Source organism: Pogoniulus pusillus, chromosome 16 (assembly GCF_015220805.1).
Source record: "Pogoniulus pusillus isolate bPogPus1 chromosome 16, bPogPus1.pri, whole genome shotgun sequence".
Taxonomy (NCBI): Eukaryota; Metazoa; Chordata; class Aves; order Piciformes; family Lybiidae; genus Pogoniulus; species Pogoniulus pusillus.
The window spans coordinates 9,867,067-9,888,501 of record NC_087279.1 but is presented as its reverse complement, the minus strand read 5'-3'; the positions used below and the strand labels follow the sequence as shown (position 1 = coordinate 9,888,501).

Here is a 21,435-nt window from a genome sequence, read left to right as displayed (position 1 = left end):
GAATGGACGGAGTCCTATCTTCATTCCTCTTTGGTTATGGAGATATGAGTCAATTCGAGACTAAATCTAAGTTTTTATCTTTGTCAGTGTATGGTGAAGTAATTTTTGTGTACAATTTGTAAAGAAATCTCCAGTGTCCTGTTTTTATTACACAGTATTTGAATAGAAATGAGATTGAGTACCTGGAATGTAGTCTCAAACCATTACATTGCCTGAGGAAATGAAACATCCTTTGGGAAACAGAGCTTAGACTCAGTGAGAAACCCATAAAGGGAATGACAAATGGCAGTGCCTCCCTCAATTGCTCACAGACCTCTGTGTTTTTGCTGTAGATCTGCAGGAATCTCCCACCTGAGTTGGTTTTATTTTTTTGGGGAATTGACTCTTTGCTTTTAGATGTCTGGTGAAATAGTTGTTTGTTGAAGGAATGACTGAATTACAATTTGCAGTTCTTCTGCCCCTCTTTATATAGTCTGCCCTGCAATTAGAGCACATCAGCAGCATTGCCCAGATTTGCTACATTCTCCGTCTGTACCTTTGTGGAACTAGTTAAAGATTTTCAACCTTCTAACACCTTCACTAGTAATTTCTGAACCCTCTGCAATCCTCTCCCTTGATGCTGTCTTCAGGCCCTATATCGCATGTGGCTCTTAGGTGTTGCAAAACCCACATCAACACCTGACAATAACTGACTGCTGAATGTAACAAAGCCTTTAGCTTTTCTTCCTTGAATTCTGATTCCCTCTGTGGATTAGGAAAGGGGAAAAAAGCAGCCTGAGGCAAGATGCTACATCCCAGTGTTCTGCAGGAAGCCATAGGCATGATGTCTGTTTTGAAGTGTACAATTCTTTGCAGCTTTGGCAGAGGGAAGGAAAAGTCTTTTTTGTTTGAGGGAGCTTCTGTTAGAATTCCCAAGACACAACTCTGTATTGAGAGCAAAGTTAAATGATTGGTCATGTTGGTTAATACTGCTCAGCAAAGGTTTGCCTGGGTTAGCCTTCCCCTTACTCAAGCAACAAGTCAACAAAAGGGAAAAAATGCAGAAATGGGGCACTGTGCCCTCAAATGTGGCCCTCCCAAGCCACTGTCAATCTCTTGGTGGTGCTGATATGCTGCTGCTGTGGCTGGGGTGCCTGCTGACTGCCTATGATTTACTTGCCTTACAAGAAACTGTGTTTCCTGGGATTCACAGCTCTGTAATGTGCCTCATGGCTTGGTCAGTGGGTGATTAAGGTGGAGACTTAAATCAGAGAGTATCCATACAGTTAGAGAGAAGATATAGCTGATCCACAGCTCCAGTGACAATGGTGGCTATTCTTGTTTCCATGTGTTAATAGGCCTTCCTGGGGAGGTAGTACTCACTTGTACTCATGGTACAACTCAATTTCCAGCACATCTTATGCTCCTTATGTGTAAACCTGGATAAGCACATGTCTACGGACTGAATGGACATCAGGTCACAGACATGGAAATACAGGAGCCAACATGCTTGTTTGGGCTGTATTTTCGAGGTAGCTCTAAAGATCTTCACTGTGGAAGCAAAGATAGCCATGTAATTTTTAGACCAAAAAACTGTAAAAGTCTGAGGGGAAAAAAAAACCCAGAACATTCAAACACACAACTTAACCTCTCTATCTTGCTCTGATCTATTGCTTGGAATCTGAAATCCTGTACTGTTCACATCTTCTCTGGGTTTACTGCCTATGAAAATATGAGCCAAAAAATGTCTATTGACATTTCATTAGATTGAGCAAGACATGTTCAAAGGAAGACTGGACGAGGTACTTAGTGCCATGGTCTAGTTGATTGGACTGGGCTGGGTTGGACTGCATGATCTTGGAGGTCTTTTCCAACCTGTCTGATTCTATGATTCAGAAATCAGTCACAGTGGGCAAGACTTGAGCAGCCACTAGTGCAGGTTTCTCAACAAGGAAAGGAATGAAAAGTAAAAATTCTCTCCAGTTTATAGTCTATACTTGTGTACATTTTGTAAAAAGATATTCCAATCACTTTGGATCAGTCTAATCCTCCTCCTTGCAAGTTCCTTGCTCTTGATGCAAATTCTGCTGGAGCGGAACAGCTGCATTAGGCTGTGCTTTGGCTAGATTCAAATGCAAGGTCATGTTATAAAGGTACATTGTCTGTCCCAGTTCCCCAACATTTATCACAGGTGTTATGAATCTCTTGGATTAAAAAAGCTGTGCATCACCTTCCAGCTTCTCCATGTAGACAAATGCTGGACAGTGTCTGTAATTCAGGCAGGTTGAGGCAGGAAGGACAAAGACGCTGTCTGTGGTACCATGCATGATGTGACAGGTTGATGTCAGATTTGATCAAGTTCTTCACTTTTTTCCAGTTTTTAATCTATGGTCTTCTTCCCTTCTGTTCATTTACCAATTGTTGTGATGCAACTACACTCAATTTGATATTTTCAGGTACTGGTGTCTGGAGTCTCTCATTCTTTCAGCATCCAGTTCTTAAAAGTTTTCTTCCTGCCTCCACAGAAGCTTTTTTCCTTTTCTCAGTTATTGCCCTGAATGTAAAGGACTTGTATTCTCTTTTCAGGAAATGCAATGTCTTAGCAGATTGATCTGTTTTTTTCTGGAAATCTTATGTTTTTCTGATGAAATCATCATATTCTCAAGTTGTCTAAATATACAGAATGCCTCCTGGGGGACCTTGAAATAGATTCTTGTGTACGCAAACCCACCTTGGCGTAGGAGAAACGCACAGGTGTCATTTGGGCAGGAAGCGAACGTTGCGTATAAAATGAATAGCAGGGTTAGCTCTGCAGGAGCACTACCTTCTCCTCTGCTGCTGGAAATGATGCTCAGTGTTACTGAATTCTGTGATGGAGTACAGTCAGTTCCTGCCAAATATAACCATACTGGGTTTATTGTTTATATCTTTATTAATATTGATGATTTGCATTACCTTAGCGCTAAAAATGAGCACTATCAAATTTATACATAGCTCAAGATTTCATTTAACCAAGAAATACTCCTGTGCCCCTGTTGCTTAAATGACCCTGGGGGACAAGCAATTGTTTCAAAAAGGTTAAAGAAAGTAAAAACATTAATTATTGAGGAGCTTCAACCAAATTGAATTAAATTTAATTAAAAGTGACTTCAGATAAATAACCATGTGAAACTCTTGAGCCATCCTCTGAGGAATTTCCTTCCCAATGAGATGCAAAATATAACTGAATATAAGCTACATATTTTAAGGCAGAATTTATTATTTTCTACCTTGTCTGTACCCATACAGTCCATATCTGTCATTATACATTCTGCTCCAGTAAGGCTGCTCACATGGTTAATGGAACACATTTATTTTTTAAGTGCTTTGTCAGACATTTACATACTGAGAGTCATGTAGGTTCAAGTCCTGGGACATAAAGTTTTCCACAGGAAAGTGCTGCATATGTCTCCCTGTCTCTCAGACTCTTTCTGCCTAGGTTTCATTAATATGCACTCAATATATTTAATTAATGAGTGAAAGAATCAGAAATGTCAGAAATGAGTCAGCTGAACAAAGTTGATTCTCTGTTCTTTGTGGCAGTTTTAGATCTTAATCTTTTCTTAAAAAAGCATTTTACATGTGATAACATAAATTGCATTAAAAATACATAAATGTGAGCAGAGTAACAACTTAGTTTGTGAGGCCAGCATTAATGTTATTTTAGAAGTTGCTCTAATCCCCCCAGTACATAGCAATAAACAGCTGTAAGCCTTTTGCCAGCCCTCCCAGTTATGAAGTCAGCACGCAGATGAAAACTAATTACACAGTCTGTGCATGTGCACTTCATTAAATGTTATCAAGGAATAGTTTTGGTACATTGAAAATCCATTATCTCTTTAAGTCCCTTCCATAATGCAGAATGTACCCTAGAAAATGTGAAGCTTTTAAAAAAATAAAATTAGGTAAATTTAATTTATTTGAATACTTTGCAGTGATTTGAATCTTCTTTCATCACCTTGCCTCATGAACAATGCCAGTAAAAAATACCAAATCAGTAGAGCATCTCTGATCACTGACTTAAAATACTGTCAAAATTTGGTTGCAGATGGCGAAAGCAGCAATAATTAGCAAACATCTTCAAATCTCTTGTCTATCTCAAAAGGTCAAGGAAACAGCTGAACTGTCCTGTAATCCTCACTGTCATGTCAACTAATCGCCCCTTAGCACGACAGGGAAATTTAGCTGCTGCTTCCGAGTCCTTGATCTGTACTATTCGCAGGATGGAAGCCCCAGTTTACATTTTGCTGGACTCTCAACCATTTGTCTATTGCAACGTTGTCTTACACCAAACCAGGCACTTCTTCAGAGGGCTTTAGTTATAATTTAATTTTGGTTTAGCCCTTCATTAGAACAAATTTGTCCCAGAGCACTTTCAAGTGCCTTTGCTTTGACTGTAAAACCCTAAAGTGTGTGTTTTATTCTGTAAGTCTGTATGGAACATGTTACATAATGCTTCTCAGGCACTGAGGGGTGCTAAATCAATGAAAACCAGATCATACATAAGAGGGTATAAGGGCCATGCAGCCTTCAAAGATGATATGTCCTAATGGGGAACCTTTGTCGTCTTTGCTGTTAAACAAACAGCACTGACGCAGCTGTCATTGCACTGGAGATTTTTGTTGTGCTATCCAAGCAGGAAAATTCACAAGAAAAGCTGAATAAAATAGAAGTGCATCTATTAGATAAATAGCACCTTATATAAAATGGATTGATCTTGAAGTATAGATTATCAAAACACAGCTTTTGGCGAGTGTTGTAGGAAACAGTCAATATTCATAAAAATTAAACCATGAGTTCCCCAAAGGATCCTTTAAAGCAGTTTAAACTGCCTGTCAGCACAAGGGAAAAAGCAGTTGACATCCTGGAAAACATCAGAAAAAGAAGTATTTTTCCTCTAAAGAACAATTTATTCAGCCAGTCCCTGCCATTTTAACCTCCTTCCTCCCAAAGCCAGGTGAGGAGAGGTAGCATATGACTTCTAGTGATACTAACCCAATCAGTTTTGTTAACTAGATGTAAGAACTTGCATAAGAATGTGTCTTTTCAATTCCTGCCCTAAACTCTCCTTCAATACAAAGTCTAAATATCCAGGAGCAGAGAACAGGACAGGGTGAAGTGCCCAGCTATTACATGTGTCTACAAACTCACCTGTGTGCAAATTATCTCACTGTCTTCCAATATTTGATTTCATGAGGAGAAAACTGTGCATATTTGAGTTGTCATTACCTGGGTACAAGATTTAATTTCTGAAGCATCTCTGGTTCTCTAGATTAAAATGATGGAACAAGTTTAGGATCAGGTCTCCATGAATGAATAAATTGCCAGGAGTCCTGTGTGGAGTGGGTTTATGGAGAGGATGATGCAGAGGTGGCTTGGTGGCTTGTTTGTAGGCCAGATGGAGCCTGGCTGTTGGTATTCAGCTGTAGCTGGCAAACCCATCAGGACATAAACTGAGCCTGCAGAGCTTCTCTAGGGTGTTGGAGCCCTGTGCTCAAGATGATCCTGCTGAGGAAAGCACAAGAGCTCAGAGAGTGCCATAGCAGCTTGCTTTGGTGCCTCACTGCTGGACTGAGCAAACATGACTACTCTGGCATGTTTATGCACATTCATACTGGCTGAGTTTGAGGATCTGGGACCACTGCATCATTTTGGATGGCTCTGTCACAGGGGTCATGGGGGAGGCAGTGCAGGGGGTCATCTGAGCATTGTACCCTATGTCCAGTAGAGAGTCCAGAGGACTGTGACTGCAGCAGAGAGAAAGGCCTTGCTGGCCTTGTTTTCATCCTATGCAGAGCAGCAGAGCTGTATTTACTTTAAGCTCCCCAGCACTCCCTATATTAGGAGTGCAGAGCTGAGAGAAGTGCTGGGTATATAAATCAGAGAATGCTCCTGTTTGTTCACCCCTGGCTTGGTAAATCCACAGCCTGATGACGACATTCAAAGGCAAACAAGAAGAGGCAGGATATGAGAAAACCTACTTGAGATCTTGGAGGTCGTTTATTCTGTCCCCATACTCAAAAGCACTATCAACAATACTTAAGCCACTCCTGGCAGGCATTTGTCATCCTTATTTGTAAAAAGTTCCAGTGATGGAAATTCTGTGCTGTCCCCAGATAATTTGTCTAAGTGTCCACGCATCAGACAGTTATTCTTGGTGTATAACATAAATGTCTCCCCGAAGAATGTAAATGCATCACCACCTTTTATGTTTTCACATGGATGTGAAGATCAATTTGTCATATTATTGTCCAGCCATATTTTGTCTGCTTGAAGACAACCTGATTATAAATATTGGTGTACAGCTGTTTATGAGAACCTACCCAGCTTTTCATTAGGAATCTGAAATGGGAAGATGCCAGTGACACAGAAAAGCATAAGTCTTGCACAGAACTCGACAAAGAGAACTAAATAATTTCTTTAAAATATTTATCTGATTTAAAAAAAAAAAAAAATCAAAATTTCTCCAAAACAATGAAACCCAAGAAGCTCTGAAAACATCTTGTATGAAGTTAACCTTAATAGTTTATACTGTAATCCAATCTGAAATAAAGCAATAGTCTTTTTTTTTTTTTCATTTGGTCACAGATTAAAAAGTCAGCTTTAAAATATCACATAAAAGGTATTTATTATGTGACATCTTTAAAAATGTTTTTTGGACTAGGTATAGGGTTATTTTACAGCTTCAAAGGAGGCTGCAGTTTGCCAACTAGACTACACAAACCGCGTCAGACCCCAAAGTCTGCATCTGCTTATGGTTTGTTGGCGTTTTTGAAGTAGAATGGAAATTTTATCTGGGGAGAAAATTTGTAAGTTGAGATGGCTGAAATGAAACAGGTACATTTTTTTGAACATAAAAACTGTGATGACAAGGCAGATAGATAGCATCTTGGGCGTTGGGTTTTTTTTTTTTTTTTTGAGTTTTGGAGAAACCAGTAACAATAAAACAGAGACAAAATATCCAACTCAGCATGAGGTATGAGCCCTTGCATGTGAGAAAAAGAATCTTAAAATCTCTCAACTTCAGATACGTGTGGATGAACTTGAAACACTTTCTTGATAAAGCCTCATCAGAAAAGTAACAATTTATCCTGATTTCAATTAATGTCTGTTCTTGCATGTGATTTTTGCCTTTAGGATATGCTGCTCATCTTGTTTCAGCTAAGTGTGCATAAACTTTCAGAATCTTAAAACCTAGAGGAGTTGAAACATGCAGAATGTATAGAATGTGTGTTCCTAATGGAGTTTATGCTAATTACATGCAGCTTTAGCTTGATTTGGATATATCTACATAAACATTTTAGTTTGGATTCAGAGTATGCTGCAGATATTACATCTCCTGTCTGTCCCAAGTTACAGGGAACAGGGTGCTTTAGGGAAGCACAGAAAAGGGATGTGCATTCAGATGGGGTTTCATTCTAGCCTTTGGGATGAAATTAGTCTGAAAAATATGGTCCAGAAACCCATTTCCTTAGCATATAGGCCTTCACTATAAAACTACTTTTATAGGGCCACACTGATGAAATTTTTAATGCCTTCTGCTGAAAGACGTTATGATATAATGTTTAATCCTTTACGGACATGCTTTTTCACACCTTAAAGCTTTATAGCATGAAGTAATGAAGATGAAAATCTTAATGAAAGTAGTAAACGCTGCAGCTTATGAACTGGTTTTGTGGCTGAGATCTGCAAATCTTCCATGTCTTGTTCAACATCGTTTTCTTGTTCTCATAAATATAACTGATGAGCATCAAAAGAGGCTGAAGTCTTCTGTGAGCTATCTCGCTGATGTCATAGTCTGGTTTTGCAGTATCCTGACTGTATTAGGTTGCTTAAGATACTCAGCTGCAAATTTTCTTCAGTGGTGACTTTCAAGTTGAAACCTCTGAGAATCTATTAATTAGTTTGAAGTGGTCTATTAAAATCAGTAACCTATTCTTAGTGACCTTTTTCTGCAGGGCATGTGGGTTGGGAGAGTAGACAGTTACTCTTTAAATGGTGTAAATGTATTAAGTGTGTTGGTCAGCAATCATAACTTCATCCTGTGCTCACTCTGGTATTTTTTAGAAGCTCCAGTCAGCTTTTTTCAGTATAATTGGCCAAATTTTTGATACCATTTCTGCTACATTGAGACTTTCTCTAAAATCATCTTGGTTAGAACATCTTGTTTTAAAGCACATTCACAAAAAAAAAAAAAAAAGAAAAAGAGAAAAGAAAAAAGGGAGTATATTTGGCAGCAGGTACATTTTGTTTATATTAGAGCACAATCAGAGAGGGATGGAACAGTACAAGCATCCATTACTCAGATGCCACTTTAAAAACCTTCTTCAATGATTTGCTCTTCTGATCGTTCTGCTTCAGATAAAGACTAGACTTCATTTCTAAGGAGTGAGTAGCTGAAGCATAAGTAAGAAAGACAGCTCTCCATCTGATTATGTATTTATGAAATGTTAAATGTTTTTCTTAGGTCCATTTGAAGTCAAGTGCCCTGATGAATGCAGTTTTCTGTTAAACATTTATTTATTTTCATGGGCTTCTGTGTTTCCTGATGCTTTCAGTGATCTGCACAGGGAGTGGTAGCTGAAGAAGTGTTCAAATCCTCCTCTCTATCCAGCTGTCTTCAGGAAGTACTGCAAATCATCAGAGATTGCTGTATGAGAAATGGGAGCATTCTTCCTGGTTTTGGGAACTAACTGCAGCTTTAGCTTTCTGAAGTGTTTGTAGAGTGCCTGAATAGTTGAAGTTCCAAATGTACCATATTTTCATGAGATTGTATACTTGTTTTCTTCACCTGTGTGTTCAGGATCTAACCAGGTCATTTATGTTTAATAAGACTCTTCTAAAACATCTTTATCCTAACAGTTGCAGTGTTCCCTATGCAGGTTTATTAATAGCAAGGTGAGCATTTAAATCAAACTTAATGAAACTTACTCAAGTGCATGACTGGCCACATGTGGACAGCAACTTCGCTGCTCATGCTGTCAGAAAATCTAGCTTCTTCCTATCATTTTTATTCACAATGTTTGTTCACACTGGTACAAGAGCCTGTGTGTATTTAAGTCCAAGACCAAGTACACCTGCTTTGCAGTCTTGGCACAGTGACTTCAATTCAGAGAATTTTCTTACTCCATTTTTATATTTCCTGGATTAATACAAAGACATCTTCAACCTTAAGCATAATTGTCATTGTGAATATGAATATTTCCAATGAACTGACAAGTTACATCAAAACCAACTGGCTTTGAAAAATGTCAGTATTTGGTATGTTTGGTTTTAAATGTTTCTGGTATCTCTCCAGGGACAGTTTAATAGTAATAATAAATATATGTTTCTTTATGGAGTAGTTACAGGGTATGCTAGCAGATACCAAAGCTGTTTGCAACTTGTGTCTTTACTGGAGAAAGTCAGTGTTACAGTGATCCCAGCATAGCCTTCCTAGCAAGACAAAGCTCTTGCTCTATGGAACTGGGAACTCTCCTGTATTGGGAATGTTTAGTTTTTGACTGGTTGTCTTTGCTTCTCTCAATTAACCCCTAAATAATTAATTACAAGCTTTAAGGAAATACTGGCTATTTAATGCCATAATTTAGTCTTTTTTGAAAAAGTTTTTGCTGTCTCATACTTTTAGTAGCGCCTGTGATGCTGTTTGTGACTGCTTGTTATAATGGGGTAAGTATGTCTGATAACATTTGCTTTGCTGACTCTTACTGTGTTGCATAGCAAATAAATTTACTGGAAAGATATTTAAGTGCCCATAATTGCTCTTCTATAAATGTCTTGATGAAAATATATTCCATTGGTTGGTTTATAATATGCTATCATATTTTTTTGCCGTATTCTAAAATGCTTACAAGTGCCTACTTCTGGACTATTCAAGGTTGCATTAAAATTTAGTTTAGTAGATATTGTTTTTTTTCCTCAAGTTCTAGTTTACAAACTTTCTGGTTCTTAACTCCTTACTTTTCTGGCTGGGTATATAGCCTCACTATCTGTCTTTCTGACTGGCTTTCCCCTTTTTCCTTTGAACCTTGCACCTTTTGGATGAGATAGAACAAGTGAGATTCTGCTCATCTAATAATGGTGTGTCTTTTTTTTAATGTCAATTGATATTTTATTTCAATATGGGACTGGAAATACCATTCACTTGGTGTATCTGTAAGCAACAAAAAAGAAAACAGAGATTTACAGAGATTCTCAGAGTCAGCAAGGAAAGCCTGCTTTAGGTTTCACTCTCTGTTCAAGAACAGGTAACTGTAAAAAAAGTATTGAAATGATACACAGTGTGTCACGGACTCAGAAAGAAAAGCAGATGTATCACTTCTCAAATTGGATGGAATGGAGCAGAATATCAGTTTTCAGGAGCCAAGCATTTGTCCAAAGGATGGTTTCACTCTGATTTTGGTTGACCATATCAAACCTAGGAGTTCTATCCAGTTCATCAGGACAAAGTGTGCTTTGGGAGCAAATTAATTGCTGGATGTCAGTGGTACAGATGAGTGATGTAAGTTTAAGACTTGAGCTGGCTTCAGTAACAACATATTAAGAACTTGTAAAGTGCAAAATGTGCAGATCATGTCATATGGGACCTGCAAATTAAATAATTGCTTCATAATGTAAACTGACCTACATCTAGTTTCCACAAATCTGTGCTGGACTGCAAAAAATGAAGTCCCATAGATACTTTCCCTTCATTAGGGATGTGTAGATCATCAACAAAACTGGGTTGCTTTCAGATTTGCTCATTAGGTAGATTTCCAGGTTGCCAAGCACGACTTAACTCTCAACTGGGGACATGAGGTAATGAGACTTAGAACTTTGGGATGAAATATAAAATCTTCTCACATTTTCCACGAGTGTTCCTTCTGTTAGTAAAACTCAGCTAGGACATGACCTTGCAAGAACTGTTGAGTAGCAGCACTTGAACTCTTATTAATAAACACAGAGAACAGCTTTCAAGTTCTGATTCTTCCATCTGAAAACTGCTTCACCTTTGAATACGAGGCTATATTTAGCAGACACTTTTAGTTCTGAGCACTCTACAGTAAAACTATGGCAACTGGATGTCAAGGTTTTCTTTTGTGATCCCCGAGAGCAGGACTTGTGGTTAAAATTCCCATATTAGCCTTTCTTTATGTCTATAAAAGGAAGCAAACCTGAATATAAACATTACACAGATAGCTGTATGGTCTTGTTCCCTTCCGCTGTCTTTGGTGGAGTCAGGGCCTCGTTGTTCTGACTGGTCTTTGCAAAATGCATTTCTTTGGAGTTGCTGGTCAGAAGAATCTTGCTCAACATTTTGCATCCCTTGAAGTTGAGAGAATATTTAAATTAACATTTCCCTGCTTGTAAATGTTTGAATGTGAGAATATATATGCTTTCAGGGCTCATAGATCTGTTTTCTTGCATGAATATGTCAAAAATGTGTAAATATTTAATATTGAACTCTAAGGCTGACAGTTACATAACTAACCTACAGGGACAGTATATTTTTTTCCTTTCCTCCACCCCCCCCCCCCCGCCCTGGCTGGAGCCCTTATATAACTCACTGATGTATTACAAAGCATGGAATTCTAATACTGTTTTCAAATAAGTATCCAAAAATCACTTACAGTGATTTAGGAGAAAGCACCCTAAACCTGAAATGTGTGCAGTGTAAGTGTCATAGAATCAAACAATGGCTTGGGTTGGAAGAGACCTCAAAAATCATCTAGTTCCAACCCCCTGCCATGGGTAGGGACACCTCCTACAAGACCAGCGCGCTTAAGGCCCCATCCAAACTGGCTTTCAACACTTTCAGGCTTGAAGCATCCACAGCTTCTTTGGGCAACCTGTTCCAGTGCCTAATCACCCTCCTGGGGAAGAATTTCTTCCTAATTTCTAATCTAAAACAATCTGCTTTCAGATTGAAGCTGTTACTCCTCATCCTGTCACTCCATGCCTTTGTAAAAAATCCCTCTCCAGCTTTCCTGTAGTCCCCTTCAAATATTGGAAGTCTTCTCTAACATCTCTCTGGAGCCTTCTCTTCTCCAAGCTGAACAATCCCAACTCTCTCAGCCTTTATTCATAGGAGAAGTGTTCCAGCCCTTTGATCATCTTTGTGGCCTGGCCTCTTCTGGACATACTTTAGCATTTCCATATCTTCCTTGTATTTGGGCTCTTGAGCTGGCCTCAGCAATGCAGAAGGTAAAGTAGAGGGGCAGAATCCTCTCCCTCCACCTGTTGCTCATGCTGCAGGGGATGCAGCCCAGGAGATGCTTGGATCTGGGCTGTGAGCACACATTCCTAGGAAACTCCTGCATGGCTGGTGATAGGAATGGATGTGTTTCTGGAGAACTTAATGCTTTTCAGGGTTGAATAAGTCCTTAGAGACTGAGAGAATGACAGAAAAATTCAGCAGTAATTTCTGCACCTTTGCTGTTAGCTGTGGTTCTGTGGTGACACAGCTTTGCCAGCCTGTGCCCTCACTGCCTTGTGCCATGCCCTTCCTGGAAGTAATTTAGCATCTGGTTATGCATCCTTGCAGAGAGGATTTGGGGAAGGAACAATGGTACTACAGTGACTGACAATCACTTTTTGGCCTAATTTTGTAGTGGGTGATCTGACCCAGGAGGAAATTTGCTCAAACAAATATTACAGCATCTATTACAGCTTCAAAAACATTTTGTTAGGAGGGGAGTTTATGTTTATTGCATTTTTTTTTGTTGTTGTTTCTTTTCCTACACAGCAGAATATGTTTGATAAAATAAGTGACATCACTTCTGGTCTGAGTAAGAAAAGCCCAGCTCTGCTAATGAAAGAGCTGTAACTTAGAGCTGCTCAGTTTGCTCTGGTAACATATGTGCTGGCCTTGCAGCTGAGGAAAAATGTCTTTGCAGAAAGCCATTAGATAAAAAGTTTTTATCATGGGAACTATTGTCTTTCTGATGACAAAACCAGTTTGACTGACTAAAAAAATTACCTCTGGGGGCGTCTATGAGATTTTCCTAGGGAATTCAAATGCCACAAGGTATTCTCAGCTTAAAAATAGCAATGTGTAGGTTGAAATGAGTAGCTGAGAGGTATGTGCTGTAGGTTGGGGCTTAGGAATACAGATGTTCACAGGTTTTTTAAAGTGTACTTTTTCTGATTTAAAAATTACTGTGCTGCAGGTTAAGACTGTATGCTTTGTAATTAGCATTGTTATCCTGTTCACAGCAGCTTCAAGAATCTCCTCTTAGCTCTTTGAAATCTTAAACAGCTATTCTTTTTTAGCTGCACACAGCTTGTATGCCGCTCTCTGTATTTGCCCAGTCTTGGTTGCTATTATGATAAACATATCGTGAAATGCTGCTAAAAACCATTATGGTTTCCAATGGGATGTGAGCCTGATAACCTGTCAGGTGATGCTGTCTGGCTATTTGTGGCCTTTTCCTTCCCCCCTCCCCTCCCTGTTTTCTGGCTTTCACCAAATGAGATGATTAATAAAATCAACCAAATTGTTTTCTTCTATCACTTGCAGTGAAGCTTCTTGCTTACTCTTTTCCTGAAGTGCTTTAACCTGTTCTCGTTCAGCTTTCTCTCTCACCTTCCCCTTTTGGCGTAAGTGTATTCAAGTCTTTTCTGTCATATGATTCTCTTCTGCAGTTTTTAATATCTTAAGTCTTAATAATGTCTTAGTTTTTCTTTCTAAATCCTTAAAGGGCTGCTACTGCAACGTAGACTTCTCAGGCTCATTTTGAAGTTGCTGGCAGTTAACGAAGTGCACGAGCAGGTCCAGCACAGTCTGAGTGCTTGGATATTTGCGCAACTTTCCAGAGGGCAGGTTTTGTAGCCCATAGCTCTTGAGCCCAGGTAGCTCATAATCCCTGATGAGACAGAAACCCAGGTACTGTGGCTTCTGTGTGCGTTTGCTTGAATTACTTGGTCATTAATTTTCTCCTGAATTCTCTTTACTTTTGGATTCTGACTCTTTGCTGACTTATTTCTGATCAAATTGTGAACTTTTGAAACTCTGTTCTCCTTTTACAAGTTTCTGGTAATGTACTTTTGAGTACATTACCATTATAATGGTCCTCTTCCGTGTTTCTGAATGTTCTTTGAGGTCCCATGGCCAAGGTCCTCCCACTTCTCTGTGGAGACTTTGGTTCGCCTATATGTTCCTGCTCACTCCTTTGAAATGAGTTAATCTCTCTTATTAATTCATTAGGTTTTTCTGTACCAAAGGACTTACAGCCCTTTACACCCTTGACTAGCAGTCAATTTTTTCTAATCTGAGTTTCAGACTAAGTATGCATTTTCTGTCTTATGACTTTGGGGAGTGACACACTCATGGCATATGTTTAAACTTATGGTAGAATTTACTGATTTACTGATTTGCTTTTTGGAATTGAATTTTCTGACAAATAGGACTTACGTTAAATATAATTTGGAGTAAGTACTTCACAATTTGCTGTCTTGGAATAAAGCCCTGCCACAAATCACATATTAAAAATTCTTTTCTGATGCTTTTGGTCGGTGCCTTCCAATAAAATCTCAGGAGTGTTTTTTAGTAACATTGGGAACCAAGTAACATCTTAATGAAAGCATTATGGGAGTCCTGGACCTTAAGACAATTTTTAAAGCTTCTATGAAAATTCTGAATAAACATCTTTCAAACTGTGTTGTGCTACTTACACATATTAGTACATTTTTGTGTGTCTTATTTATATTCCTTATTTTCCTCTTACCTGCCACAGCACTGTGTAACTCTGTGTATTACATTAGGGACAGTATATCATTAAGAAATACGTGCATTTTTTTCTTCTATGAATGCATACAGTTTCATCTTGTAAATTCATATCTCTCTAGAATTTCTAGAAAATCCTGTGTGAAATAATGACAGAAGAAAAAGGCAAATGTTTTTCTTTTAGCACATAAGAATGAATTCTACCAGTTTATACCAACAGAGATGCAAAAATCCTTCTTTTTTCCCCCTTCTCTTAAAAGGGACTATGTCTAAAATACTTCTGAAGCAAGAACACAGCAGAGTTCTAAAAAATGTTTTCTGACAGATAAGTCATCTCTTAAAGGGCAGGTTTTAAATTCTGCTTGTCTGTAAATATCAGTTTTGTTTGTTGGTTTTTAAATCTCTCCTGAAATCTTGCTGTTGTAAGAACTTGATAAATATTTACTCCCCCAAAGTTGCTGAACTTTATTCATGCTGCAGGACAGATATGCACATTTTGCATTAGTTTATCTAGATTTAATTTCTGTGGGACTGTAAAAGCAAATTTTGGGGAAGTCTCATTATCAGCTTGGTTAATCCGTTAAAGAGCCTGCTCTTGTTTGTATTAGCCTAGATCCACCAAAACAAAATGCACTGCTGTTACAGCTATCTACCTGGCATATCTTAGGTATTCACCTGGAAGGTATCTGGTCCTTTATGTTCAAATTCCTTACACAGCTAGAATTCTGCTTCCTCCTGCCTCCAAACACACCGATAATGAAACACTGATTGAGTGTGGGGTGTTTGTGTTTGTTTATTGGGGAGTAGGGGTGGTAGTGTTTGGACTTGTTTGTTTGTTTGTTTTCCTGGTAGTTTAGGACCCACATTCATTTGACACATGGGATTAAGTGAGGGTATCAATTAGAGCAGACAGAAACACACATGCTCATAATGTTTTGAGAGAGGATAAGATTGGCCAGCTTGCATGCTGGGGATCTGCAGAGCACGAAGCAAGGTTCCTATTTGTGTACTATCACCACACTTTAAAATTGTGGTGTCTCTCAGCTGACTGGTTTTAGTCATACTGAATGAGAGCAGCAGAAGCTACATGCTTCATGCTACCCATCTACCACTGTGTGTAAGTTTCTTTTAGTGTGTCAGATAACCCGGACCAATGGATCACTGTGGGAAGCATCACTGCTAGTTGTAGAGAAGCCAGGCTGAATCTGTAAGGATTTTATAATCTGTAAGGCAACTCACCATTTCTTCTATCCAGCTAAATAACTGAGTTCTGATTTTGACCATGTCTATCAATGAACTTCTCTGCTGCTGTCACTCTAAGAATTCCTTCCTCTACAGTAAAATACCTTTTCTTCATCTGAAACCAGCATTGTCTAATTGCATGAAGAAAAAATAATGAAATGCCTTTGAACTTCTGTTGTTTCTATTGGATCATGGAGAATATTTTCAAGACTCTGAAAGTTAAACTCATGAATTATTATCTAGTGTGGAAACTTGTCAAATTTTGAGATGCTTTCCAAGAACTTGTGTCTTCAGATTTTCTTTCATTGTTGCAGATATTTTCTTCAGCTGTAATATGATATGTTCTTTGCTTGTGCATAATCTGAGATACAGGTGAACACAGTTCCTTTCACTTTAATGTTAGCATCTTGTATTCTTTACATGTTTTCTTAGATTATTGTTTTGGTTATAGGAACTAGGAATTAACGTGGAAGTCAGTTCTGGCAACACATATAGACAAAATTAATCTCTCAAGTCAAAGAGTATTTTAATTTTTTACCTGTCTTTATGAATCAGGAAGGTATTATTGAAGGATCACAGAAAACTCTCAAGTCATTCATTATACAGTGTGTTAGCTCTGGGCTCAGGTGCACCGATTAACTGCCACTTTGTTTCTCTAACACATCTCCAATGTAGTGACCAGGTCTGTTTGGAGTGATAACGACTAATTTCTTGTCAATGGTAACTTTCTGCTGTTCAGAGAGGATATTAGCATAGAATGGTTTGGATTGGATTGGAAAAGACCTTTAAAAGCCATCTAGTCCAACCCCCTGGAGTGAGCAGGTTGCCCAGAGCACCAAACAACCTGACCTGGAATAGTTCCAGGGATGGGGCTTCTACCACCTCTCTGGACAGCTTGGATGAGTGTATTGCCACCCTCAGTGTAAAAAATTTCTTCCTTCTTTCTAGTCTGAATCTTACTCTTCTAGTTTAAACCCATCACTCCTTGTGCTGTCACAACATCCCCTGCTAAAATGTCTGTCCCCACTTAATCTAAACAAGGTAAAAGTGAATCTACTGATTTGGAAAAGGGATCTAAAATCTAATGTAGACCAGTTAGGATGATTAAGGTTAAACAGAGCAAATTTAATGAGTGCATTTGTGGCTGGTTTTAAGTAACTTCAGTCACTGAACTTGCAGAAAGTTGCTTGATTTCTTACTTGGGTGCTATAAAAATGGTTTCTTCAGCAAGGTTCTTCTAGTGCAGATAAAGGTTAGCTTGGATTGTCAGCCTAAGGACATCTCTGCTAGAAAAGCCCCTTCTGTTGGCATCACATTGCCTTTCAATTGGGTTAAGTCTAAATTTAAACTACAGAGAACGCTGGTATATTAAACTCTGTTTAATTTAATTTTCCTCTCTCATGGATGATCAATCTCATCTTTCTTCTTTTGACTTTTGGTAATTTTGTTACTGTTCATATGCAAGAGTAATTACTCAGCTGGTTAATGAATTATGATGCTTATGTTACAAGAAAATCTTTGTAACTTAAAAACAGAGTCAAATTGCTTGTTAATTCCCTCTAGTGACAGGTGATGAATACACCGAAATTAAACTTCAGTTGCAGATGGAAATAGCATGGTTGCTAACTTGCTAAGCTCATTGGTACCTGGGTAAGATGGAAAAGTCATGTCAAGTGCCTATCTAGTTCAGATCTTCATGAAAAATTAACATATTGCTTTTCTCCCTCAGTCACACGGGAGAGGAGGCTTTATTGTTCAGACTGAGCTCTTTTTTTTCTCTCTCCTGTCAGTTCAGATAACTTTGAGTGTGATTTTATTGTATGTACTGTGCTGTCCACTATTATGAACTAGGGTTTTATTTTTGGGTCTTTAATTGAGAAGGAGAGCTGTATTACCTTTAGTTTGTCAATACTATCCAGGTAATCTATTCAAATTTTGATTGCACATTGGTTTCAAATAAATAAATAGCAAGTATTTATCAAACAATGCAGAATTCACATCAGAATTAATACCTAGAATGTATTTTTTGATACTGTTTTATTTGTAACTATAAGATAGTTACAGTTCTGTAAATATGCATCTGTATTTCTTTGTAAGGAAGAATGAGGAAGAATAATATAATTTTTAGTCAGTGTTCCCTAATACAATTAATTATCACATTTAAATGCTAATATACTTGGTTCATCTCAGTATTTCTTAGACAAATATCCTTTTCAGTGTCTTTGTGACTACTTAGAAATTATCTTGATAATTATTTCTTAAATCTGGTTTGTCTTAAAGGGTTGTTTTAAAAACAAAAAAATCATAATATAATGCCTTTGCTTTGCTTAATGCTACTCACTCTAACTGATCTGTGGAAATACTTTTGATGGCTATGGGGAAACTGTCAAACCTTCTGTTAGGTAACAGAATTGGTGCCTTCTTTTCCCATTTGTTTAGTCTGGGCTTACCAGGGTTAGCTTGTTCAGCAGAAATATTAAAAGATCTATCATTTCATTTGTCTTTTTTTCCTTTCTCTTTTCCTCAGACATCTTTATTTCTGCTTTTTCTCTACTCTGCAGTGTTTTATTTACCAAACAGTACTTTGAAAAGCAGCAATTTTTTTTTCTTGTGATAGAACTGATTTTTGCCTGACTGAAGGATTCTTTATATTGTCTTTGCAGGGTGTGGTACTGCAACAGGAGGAGCTGAAGATGAAGGTGAGGCTGAAGCTGGCTGGATTGAAGGTGCTGCCATCCTACTTTCTGTTATCTGTGTTGTACTTGTCACTGCCTTCAATGACTGGAGCAAGGAGAAGCAATTTCGTGGACTTCAAAGTCGTATTGAGCAGGAGCAGAAGTTTACTGTTGTCCGAGGTGGACAGGTTATTCAGATCCCAGTGGCAGAGATAGTAGTTGGTGACATTGCACAGGTGAAATATGGTAAGTTCCATCAACTAGATGTCTGCTTTTCTGAACCTTATTTGTTCCCCTTTCTTCTTCTAGCAGTGTAGACTCACTTCTCTGGAAGTATTATAAGACACAAAATTATGTGCTGTCTTTATAGTCTGTGGTAAGATAACAATTTGGCTGTTATGGCAAAAGGAAAACCTGAGACATTTGCTATAGAATGGCACAGGGTAATTAATTTTGGTTTTGTAATTCTCACTTCCTTTCACTGACAAGAACAAGAACCGTTCATACAAAGGTAATTCTCATTTGTGGAGGATTACATTCCTGGTTTCTGTCCAGTTAGGAATAAGAGGGAGTATTTTTAAATGCTCTGTGAAAGGCAATTGTTTCTGTGCTCAGCCCACTTGTTAGGCTGCTGCAGAGCTAGGGATCCCGTAAATCTCCGCTGATCAGATGCCTCTAGTAGGTGAATGCATTATAATTGTATGCCTGAGGATAGCCCCATGCTTCTGTTAGCAGGCAGACTTTTGCAAGGATTCTGTGAACTCTGCCAGTTTCAGGAAAATGCCTGTTCTTTCAACCACCAGGTTTCTCCTGGACTCAGCTAAGGGCTTCCTGAGAGGAGAAGGAGAAAGAGCAGCTTGCCTCTTTATTAGCCACTGATTATTGTGATGAAGTCTAACAGAAGAACCTTCATGTCATGTCAAGAAGAGCACTCCCCATGCCCAGTCTCAGTGATTCTGGGGTGGCATTAGGCAAAAAAATTGGCAATACAAAGGCCCTTCCCTGTAGGGTGGCAACAATGTGGCTAATGTGGAGAGATGATTTCATTTTACATTTTAATGCATTTGTTGTTGTTTTTATAGTAACAATCATTAATGCTGTTATAAAAACAATGTTACTAAACCACTGTGGTTTTCCATTGCCGTGTTCTCACTCAAAGGTGATCTTCTACCTGCTGATGGGATCTTTATTCAAGGAAATGACCTTAAAATTGATGAAAGCTCTTTGACTGGAGAGTCAGACCAAGTCCGCAAGTCTGTTGACAAAGACCCAATGCTCCTGTCAGGTAAATCCACCTGAATTCTTGCTGACTTGTTGTTTATGCACTACTTTGCTCATGTATTGTCTTGTTTTTCCATCCCATCAGGATTTGATGGGCCAGATTTGACTCTGGCCTTGGCTGTCATTCCAAAGAAATACTACTGTTTTTTGATTGTGTGCAATTATTTCTGATGGTCATGTTTATTTTATAAAGTCAGGAAGTAATGAAACATTTTCAGATGAAAGGGGAAATATTACTCAGGGAAATAATAATTGTTGCAATTAATTGTAAATTTAATTTAACCATTAACTTTCAAAGCCTTTTAAAGTCTGTTTAAACACTTTGTGTGTAGTGTACATGTCCCTTAATGATCTGTTGGAAACAAAACCAGTTCAGGTTTGACAGAGGAATAACTGAAAAAAGGAAACATTTGAACTGCAGCCACAGTTTGGTTTTGGAGCCCAAATCTACTGAAAGATAAACATCCTGAATCAGGCAGTATTATTTTCACCATTAGCACCTGAAACAACATTTTTTAATATTCTATCAATTTCAGTGACATAATTAAACTAAATGAGTTTCTGTGCTTAATTGTTCATAGAATCATAGAATCAATTAGAACACCTCCAGGGATGGTGACTCCACCACCTCCCTGGGCAGCCCATTCCAATGGCAAATCATTCTCTCTGGGAAGAACTTCCTTCTAACATCCAGCCTATACCTCCCCCAGCACAACTTGAGACTGTGTCCCTTTGTTCTGTTGCCGGTTGTCTGAGAGAAGAGACCAACCCCACCTGTCTACAACCTCCCTTAAAGTAGTTGTAGACAGCAATGAGGTCACCCTTGAGCCTCCTCTTCTCCAGGCTAACAATCCCAGCTCCCTCAGCCTCTCCCCATAGGGTTTGTGTTCCAGGCCTTTCACCGGCTTTGTTGCCCTTCTCTGAACACGTTCCAGCACCTCAACATCCACATTATTACTAGATTTGGAGCATGGTTTTTTTCAGTCTCATGCTCAGTTGCAATTTTGTCTAAAAAGTACATGCTGTGTTAGCTTCAATAATGCACATTCTAGATTAAGATTTTCTCACCATATTAAATGAAAAAATGGTCATTTACTGCCTTCCTTGGCACATTTTTCCTATCCTTCAATGATAGGATTTTTTAAAATAAGCTTTTATTAACTGGCCTTAAATCCTTGTCCTAACAATAGGCTGTTCTTCAAACTGTTTGAGAAATAGCAAGTGTGCAATTGCCTAGACCATCCTTTTGCAAATCCTCTGTTACATTTTTTTTCTGAGAGGTAAATCAGGATAGTTTTTATTGTTTCTAAGAATTTCTGTTTGTTCATGTTTGCACAACTCAGAGAGAAGTTTTCTAAGAGGCCATGATCTTAGATGGACCTAATATTTATTTTGATATAGGAATAAGAGATGGAAAGAAATATTTTTAATACAATAAAGCATGAACTATTTCTCAAAAGGAATTTACTTAATACAAAGATAAAAATACTTAGTTAAATGGTTCTTCTCATAAAA

General features: G+C 38.3%; 1 protein-coding gene across 11 annotated transcripts in view; it reads left to right on the top strand.

The window, feature by feature from the left end:
• The window catches only part of ATP2B2 (ATPase plasma membrane Ca2+ transporting 2), a 398,492-nt gene that overhangs the window by 287,754 nt on the left and 89,303 nt on the right, over window positions 1-21,435 (top strand). For all 11 annotated transcript variants that reach the window (XR_010305183.1, XM_064156366.1, XM_064156370.1 and 8 more), the window contains 2 exons: window positions 18,628-18,885; window positions 19,799-19,924. Coding sequence is in view for 10 of the 11 variants with exons in the window: in XM_064156366.1 (XP_064012436.1) it covers window positions 18,628-18,885; window positions 19,799-19,924 (384 nt within the window). In the remaining variant the exon portion in view is untranslated. The remainder of the gene's footprint in view (window positions 1-18,627; window positions 18,886-19,798; window positions 19,925-21,435) is intronic.